This window comes from Amphiprion ocellaris, chromosome 2 (genome assembly GCF_022539595.1).
Source record: "Amphiprion ocellaris isolate individual 3 ecotype Okinawa chromosome 2, ASM2253959v1, whole genome shotgun sequence".
Classification (NCBI taxonomy): Eukaryota; Metazoa; Chordata; class Actinopteri; family Pomacentridae; genus Amphiprion; species Amphiprion ocellaris.
The window spans coordinates 40,290,512-40,299,466 of NC_072767.1; the positions used below are offsets into that span (position 1 = coordinate 40,290,512).

Genomic DNA, 8,955 nt, shown 5'->3' on the forward strand with positions numbered 1-8,955 from the left:
CATTGCTTTCCAGGCACCTGCTACAGCTCCAGCACACCAGCTGACCAGGACTTCAAACACTATTGCAAACATCAAAAAGCTTTAAAAAAAAAAAAAAAAAAAAGAAGGATTATATAGGAGAACATTTGATTAAAAATGGATCAAGTCCTTGGTTCTCCCATGATACCATCTATTTTGTTCAAAGAAAGAGATAATGCCTAGACTCTAGCAAGGCGTACAGGTGAAGCAGCCCACTGGGAAGCTTCTAGGCGGCCGGGAAATTAATGCATCCTCCTTAAGAAATGCAAAAAACAGCTATCACATTAAACTTAGAATTAGAATGGCCTTATTGTCATCGTACATGGCATGACCAAAATATAAATAGCTTCCGCTGGACGGTGCACAACAACAAGCAATAAGAAATAAAATCAACATTAATAGACTCAAATGTACATATATAGCAAAACAGTATTAAAAATGACAACATCTGCAAAGGAGGCCAATATATACAATATGGGAGGTAAATGAAATGGAATAATAACCAGTAGAATATGATAAATATGTTAGAAAATTGCACAAAGGCAGCAAAAACTGATCTCAAGCTTCCACACAAACCCTGTCAAAACGCCAGAAAGCAGCAAACTAAAGTAAAAACAAATCACACATTGCATGTGCATGTGTTGATTGCTGAATAAATAACATGGCAGACAGCTGTCATGTTTTTAATTCGCACTTCACTGCTGCTGGGAATCAGTTCAATGTGAGGAATTCAGGTTTCTTTCTTGGTAGTTAGCATAAGTTAGAATTTTTAAAATGACAATAACCCCTCCCTAACACCATTAATTCCTCTATAATATGCACATCTATGAAGTGTCCACCCACCTGCTATAACTCAAGCACACCAGCTCACCTATGAATATGCTGAAACACTGTAAAACTACTCTATCTCTTACTTAATGGCAAATTACATTACTGGAGTAATGTAGCCACGAATGTTCAAACCCGAAATCAACCCTAAACAGAACAATGATATGGAAAACCCACAATCTAAGCTGACATTTGTTACGTATGAAACCGTAGCTGTCTGAATCCATGTTTCTGTCATCTGTAAGCTACAGCTTCGAGGCAGAAATGCACAGCTATGGCGTGAACTGATGCTTTTGCTCATAATATATGTCATCTAGCACATATAAAAACCCAAATGGACATGTCAACAAAATAAAAAACTTGATTTTCACCATAGGGTGTCTTGATAGTTCTTGTACCTACTTCAATTATGAAATAAATGACCATTAAATAGTTCAAAGCGGACTCAACTGGGGTCAAAATAGTACCAGTGCAGTAACTGGTTTGACCATACCCACTGCATACGTGTAGAAAACCTCTCAAGACAAGGAGATGTGTTATTTTTAGCCATGTAAGTAGCAATGCCCAAGGGATGCCAGTCCTTCAGTCAGCTCACTACTTTGAGTGCAGACTGCAATATATCAATTGCAACTATTCAATGAACTACAGTAAAATTCAGTGCAAATATTTAGTGTCCCCAGAGGAAGAACCCTCTCTTGATATTTTCCCCCATATACAGGGTGTTCATAAAGTCAGATTTGTTTTATTGTAATCAGTGGTTGTCAAAGTTTTTTATACCTCACTGAATACACCTCTATATGAGCACCATTAGTTGCACGAATCACATCAAGGCGGTACCCGATTTCTTGCCATGTTCGCTGTAGCATAACCTCATCAGTGGTGGCAATGGCATCAGAAATCTTTTGCTTCAATCAGTAATGTCCTGTATCTTTGTCCGATACACGATATCTTTAACACAGCCCCATAGAAAGTCTGAAATCTGGTGAACGTGGTGGCCAGGGAACTTCCAATCCACCGATCTGAGGAGTCGCCATTTGTTAGGGTTTCATTTAACAGCACCTCTTTCACCAACAGGATACCTGAAACACACAATTTCAGTGTGATTACAGACTTTAATAAACACTGATTACAATAAAACAAATCTGGTTAAGATATCTTATCAACTGCCTTTGTAACAAATTCTTAAAATTGTAAAGAGACTTTATGGACACCCTGTAAAATGGATTGATTACCCCCAACAACCAGTGTCAGTTGGAATAAATTTGCTGAGGCCTTGACGCAACCTCTGCCGCCACCATCAGGTCAGATTTTTACCTAGATCACAACTTTTGTTTATGAGTAAACAACAACAAACAACTGCAAGAGTTATGACTTCAGCTTCAGTTGCAATTGTATCATTGCATTACTGAAACTGAAAAATAAAATGGAGAACATTAAGAAACATATATCTGCTTAGCATGCTGAGTTTAGCATTTAGCGCAAATTAGTACAGTAGCATGATTGGAGGCTCTCAGTTTTATTTATGCTACTGTTGGTTACTTAACCAAAATGAGGCTGCAAACTGTTTTTCAACCTTTGCTGTTTTTAAATTTACTGTATCGTATGTCACTGTTGAAGTACTATATGCACATCCTTTTCAGCTAATTTCTGCCAGTTTAGGGATTACATTTGAGTGTTTTCTGTTAAACACTGGCTCAAAGCAGCCCATTCAGTAAAGTCAGTCCATTAAATGAGATCAAATCTGCGAGGTTCAGTGGAAGTGAAAGACTCGGTAAACACAAAATGAATTTTTAACCAAGTGCGTATTTGTTTCAGTGAAAGTTAAAAGCTAATATGGCGAAGTCATTGTGGCAGAAACACGACTGAAACGCGCCGTGTCTGAATTTCATGCTTCACTGTTTCCTGTGACTTTGACACGAAGTGGCTGAAGTTGAAGGTTGAGGTCACGTCATTTTAATGTCCTGTTTCTTTAAGATTACAAAAGAGTGGAGTGTGGGTGGACGGTCTTGTGGTTCTGTATGTGTCTTTGACAGGAAATTTAATCAAGATAGGGCAAAGATGAGCTGGCAGGCTCACACAATGTTAGTTTTTGTTCTTGAAAACCCATAAGTGTTGCAAACGGCACTGACCTTTCTACCTGTCTCGGTTGTGCGTGCGCGTGTGTGTGTGTGTGTTTAAATCGGGCGATGTGTGTTTAGTACATGTGCCATATTCCTGACCTCTGATCACACAAAGTATTTTAATCCAATCAGCTTCGTTTTCACATGACTGTCACACACTCGCTGCTGCTATGGTAACCTGCAGAGGAAGGAGAAGGCTGACAGAGGGACATGTAGTCCTGTTTTTACTCACCGTGAAATTAATGCAAGTATGTTTGTCACACGTGCTGGATTTTACACTTTACCTCCTTATTTTACAGCTTAAGGTGAATTTGTGACTGAAATACAAAAGTAGAGCAATGCTTGAAGGAAAAAAATAAGAATTTCTATTAAAATCTGTTAAAACAATGATAGTATTTGAATATAAAAGAGAAAATTAAGGGTTCTGACTGCACAATGTATTGGTGGCAAATACATTAGAGAGAAAATAAGCGATTTAAATTATGTTATAGTCCTTAGAAGTCCTTAGTCCTTAGAGCTGCTGCCCATTGGCATGTTTAGTGCATCTCAATTTTTAAACAAGATCAGTGGTTGTAGCCGGAGATTCAAGCAAAACTGGGCCAAAATGCTGACAAACAGGGGAAAATAGGGCACAACTGCAACAGACAAATGCTAGACAGGATAGACGAGGCTGCCAAGATTAAGTCTACCGCATTAGTCAACAACAGAGACAGCTGACAAAAAAAAGCATCTTCAAGCAGTTTTAGTGGAACAAGATTACGAAAAATGATAGCTTTTATCACTACTGAGGCCAAACTCACAAATACCCACTTCCCTTGAGAGGTGAAAAGTTTATTCTGTGCCCTGTGGTTTGTTTTTGGCACGTTACCCTCTGCTGCTTCTCATTTTTTCTCTGACATTTCCTGTTCTACCTCAAGCTGAAGATTCAGTTTGCTGCTCTGTGAGCTTAAAAATGCTACTGTCACATTTTCAGGTGCAAGATGTTTGCATCTGCAACTTTTTGAAAATTATTTTCACTCTCTACCCTGCAAACTGCAGCCTGTGTTTTTTTTTTCATCCCTGAAAACTTTATTCGGAGCTCGGCTAAACAACAGGCCTTCAGCGGCAGAAGTTGCAAGTCAGGGAGATTTTCAAGGCTAATTTTTTTCAGCTGTAATGGTGCAATAGTGAACATAGTGCACTACCTACTGGTCGAGAGTGGTATCACCACACTGAGCAGTTCAGGAAAGCTTGTCCTGAAAACTTGCATTTTAAAACAGCCCTGACAGTAAAAATCAGTCACCAAAAACTTTTGTAGGTCTGGAAGAATCAAAATAATATAATAAAGCAACCTCTGAATTTATATTTTCCTATTTTATAGAGTTTTTCCTCTAAATAAACATGAACAAGGTTAAGTCCATAAAGTTGAGTGACAAGTTAACACTCTAATAAGCTTCCTTTGCTTTCCAACAGACTCACTGCAATGTAAACTGATGCCAGTTCACAGGATGTGTAATCTATACTCTCACAAACATGTTGCAAGATGCACACGTTGATTTGCACTCCAATTTCAATAACATCTGATAACCATCAGGTCAACTAAAGGTCCTCTGACAGACATGAGCGGAGTTTTGTGCAAATAATTTTATTCATAGAAAGCAGACAGAACAGAAAATAAAGAGGTGGTGTCCTTTTCCAGCTGAAAGCAGACAGCGGCTACCGATCAAAACCTAAGCTCTGAGCCTAAATCAACTTAATCCAGTCTGCACTTGTGTAAACTTCAGAGTAAAAGGACCCAACCAGACATCAATTTTTAAAAAAAATAAATGCCTGTTTGCAGAAAGGTGCTGTCACGGTGCATAACGTTTCCAGAGAGTGTGGATGCAGGGCAGATTAAGGACTGTACAACGGTTTGTTAGGGTTAAATTCTATATTTCTGTTCACCTCTAATGGCTCATTACCAACTAAAAAGAGGCTTTAAGAATTTAAGATCTTGTAAATGAAAATAAACTTTGATATTAGTGGATCATTTTCACCAAAATGCTCTCCAGAGGTCATTTTGGAATTTCCATGAATGGCAAATTCCAGCCACTCTCACTGAAACCAGCTATTTAAACTTGAATTATCACAGTCCAGCTCTACATGTCCAGGATTAACGTGGAGAACTGATAAGAGAAATAACATTTTCTAACTATTATTACACCTTATAATTATCCAGATGTGTTTTTCAGAATTGAGATTATTAAACCTCTTCCTTAGTTGCCTATGATGTGAGAAATACAGGAAAAAAGTGACCGTTTGCTGTCCTTTGTTGATGACAAGCACCTTCGGGACCAACTTGTGCACACTAAACTGACATGCAACTACAGTTTATTCTTATAGAAAATGATTAACCTGCAAGGAAAGGCGGATATATGAGTGTGGGATGCTGTCACTGCTGTCCCTCTCAATAGTTATAGTCATTTTTAGGGTCACTGACATCCCATAATGGCAAAGAAATCTGCAGGTGGAATAACATTTGCAAGGCTTCCATACAGTATTAAAAAAGTCCACTTCAATTACTTCCTGTTACTAAGCCTATTTGAAGTCCTTACTGAAGCTTAATGCCGTGTTTTGCAAATATGTGTAGTCGATACTGAATGTTGTCCATCACTATTATGATTAACATGTTAAATGACTAGTATTTCCCATGTAATGTGGTCAGGATAAATAAAATGTTTAGATTTTTTTTCTCTTTTCTGTATTATTAGACAGTATACAAGATTGAATCAGCCACTCCTGTTACAGTACAGTACAGCTTTGGAAACTCACAAAACAGGAAATTTTCTTCTCTTAAATCTTCCCCTCGACACTTGCACACAAATCAACTTCAGGAAAAAAAAACAATCAGCTCATAAACACTCCCACACATTCACTCATTCCCTCTCCGATCCAGGGCAACTACGAGAGCATTAACGGTTAATAATAAAACTATGTATGTGACATCATTTATATTCAGATCACACATCCATGGACAGGCGAGAACAGAAACGGGCGGCGGTTTGTCTGTAAAAGTCTTATTGAGAGCAGGGAACCTGTTTTTATCTTTTTTTTTTTTCTTCGAGGTCTGCAGACTCCTTGCAGGTCATTTTCCACTTCAACACCCCCTTCTTCCTCCTTCTCTTTCATCTCTCAGAGCCACCAGAAGCGTACATAGACAATGAGCATGATGAAAAAGACGCCGCCGGCTGCCAGTTTGGCATAGGTGGAGCGGGTGTTCAGATACTTGGCGTCGCTCCTGTACTTCTTCGACAGGCTGGACAAGTTGCTGGCCTTGGAGTCGAGTGCTGTGTGGAGGAGAAAGAAGGGGAGAGGGAGTAGAAGACAAAAGAGGTAAGAGGAGAGTGGAGAAAGGACACAGAAGTGGACAGAATCAAACACAGAAAAACTCATAACATGATGTCAAACTGTTCTATTTATTCTGTGAGAAAATGACATGAGTTCTACCCAACTGCACTGTGAAACAAGACTGACATATCCGGGCTTTCTTTGTGTAAGTCGGCTTGACAGAACTCAGATTTTCTGCTTCAAACTCTGCGCATTCACATAGAAGGAAGCGTTTAACTCGTATGCAGCTGCTTCTGTCAACAGGTTGTTATAATGGAGAACAGTGAGAAATACAAACATTTATAATGGTAAAAGGACTGCTACTGCAAAACTGAAAACTGGCAATCGTGTGTTAATATATTTATTTCACTGATTTTACTGAATGGAGCTGCTTATTTGTAACTGACAGCTGTAGATTAAACTTCACCTATTCAAACATTTTGTATTGGAGAGCATTTAAGTTTCACACTGTCCCATAATGCAGGATATCACTTTAAATTTTGGCCAAATCAAAGTGAAACAAATGTTTTTCATTGAATAATCTGTCATAAATAACAGTAGAATCATTGGATATTCTCATGTGTTCTGTTAGCTGCAGTTCCAGCAGTGTAAACTAGACATAAAATCATATTAGTAGGATTTCTGCATCACCAGCTAAAAACATGTCAGGTTCCCATGGCAACACGGTGACATACAGTGTGTAATACTGTAACCGCTTCATTCAGTGGTTTTAGTAACATACAGCTCAACAGGTTTGCAGATTCCCTCCGCTGAGAATCTATATCATTGTAAAAATCAACAGGAAATGTTCTGGTTAAAGGAAGACGCTTCTTCCAACCAGTTTGAACTAAAATATAACCTGCTCCACAGCATCAGTTACCATGGTGACCTAGCAGGTTAAAAGAGTCACCTTAGTGACAATGAAAACTCTCACTTCAAGCCTCGCTAACCCACTAATCTCTCCCCGTTGTACAACCATCAGAACAGGTCAGAGACACCAGAGACTCACCAGAGAGAGCTTCTCCTCTCTGCAGCACCTCCTCGATGTTCGCCACCATGATCCTCTGAACATCTTGCAGCTCTGTGTTGATGCTGCCCAGGTTCCTTCTCGCTCGGCTGTCAATGTACGACTTCTTGGTTTTCTGAATGTATGTGTCTAAGGAGAGAGACACAAATATTGTTCCTTTAAAATATATCAAAACTACATTAGCTGTGAAGATGACTGTCAGCTCTCACTGTAGCTCAACAACCCCTGCAGGTTTTATATCTGCACGTTCAGGGATTTTACATCAAAAACAGAGACGTAAGAGTCTGACAGGAAAGATCCGCTTAATCCAGTGTAGTGGAACTTTCTTTATCAGTTTTCTAAGAGTGAACCGCTTTTCCCTTTGACCAAGATTGCATGCAGTGGTGCAAAATGAGCAGTGGAGGCTCTGCAAGCTTTAACCAAAAACCAACTAAAGGAGATAATGCAGTGGTTGGCTGAGAGGTTGCATTAGATTTTTACCTTCCACATTTCACTGTAACAAACTCGGTTCCAGTTTTCAAGAATTTTGAGCCTGAAAACTTTAAAACAGATCGAATTATGTTACTTTTGCCACTCAGGAATGTAGTTATAGTTGATACTGACCTTAACAAAGGGATCAGGGTTTTTTTTTTGCTGTTTTTTTTTTTTCAATTCCCTGATAAAACTCAGCGTTTCAGCTTAACTAGGTTGCTCAATTTTATGTTATATTAAATTAAAATACATTCCACATACTAAAGTATACAGATTTTAATTTGGACTGGACAAGATATCGAGTTTATCTGGAGAGTAAAATCAGAGTGGAGCACTTCCATTAATAATAAGTCTCCACTACTACAATGTATGTATTCTAGGGCTGGCCCGACTAGCAGTTTCTGGGCTCCGGATATTCGGCCCCAATTAAGGACGAATATCCGAGTATTTGGTTCGGTTCCCAAAGTCCGACATAAGGCCGGGGGGGACGAATTAACAGTTCTAATACTGATCACGCCACATCGTCCGGGTGGGGGGCATATCCGGATATTCAGATCTCAAAATAAATATTCGCATACCACCGTCACAACTGAATATTCACATATCCGAATATTCGGGTTCAGCCCTAATGCATTCTAAAATATATTGCACTGGCCACCAATGCATTTAAAACAAACACATTTTACTGAACACACTGCACAGTAGAACAACTAGCGATGGTAAAACAGATACAGATTTAAACATCCACTATGTAGAAGTCGGATCTATGAAAATAAATGCAACAATTAGGTTTTTATTTGTGCAACTACAAATTACTGTGTTCCAATAATCTTAGAATGAGCTGTTTATATCGAAATAAGGAGCTGATTATCTTCCACAGTATGTGATTCTACTGCAGCCCTGAAAAGACAAATGACAACTTGCTTTGGAGAAGTTTTTTTTGTTGTTGTTGAAATGGCAGTTGTTTTAGGCATCCCTACACACTGAAAAAGGTATTCATTTGGTTGCAATTTGTAACCTCACCACCAGATCAAACTAAATCCAACGTGCTGGTCCTTTAATGTCAGCGTTGTGATCAGAGGTGCTTTACAAAGTTTCTCCTGGTTCCGTCTTTTTCTTACCAAATTCGATGAAGGAGTAGGGGCG

General features: G+C 38.9%; 1 protein-coding gene across 1 annotated transcript in view; it reads right to left on the minus strand.

Annotated features, from left to right (window-relative positions):
* Window positions 1–4,570: 4,570 nt before the first annotated feature.
* Window positions 4,571–8,955, minus strand: part of sec22bb (SEC22 homolog B, vesicle trafficking protein b) — a 9,647-nt gene continuing 5,262 nt past the window's right edge. The window contains 3 exon segments of the mRNA XM_055004579.1: window positions 4,571–6,271; window positions 7,321–7,467; window positions 8,931–8,955. The exon segment at window positions 8,931–8,955 is cut by the window's right edge and continues 132 nt beyond it. Of these exon segments, the coding sequence (XP_054860554.1) occupies window positions 6,117–6,271; window positions 7,321–7,467; window positions 8,931–8,955 (327 nt within the window). The 3' untranslated portion in view covers window positions 4,571–6,116.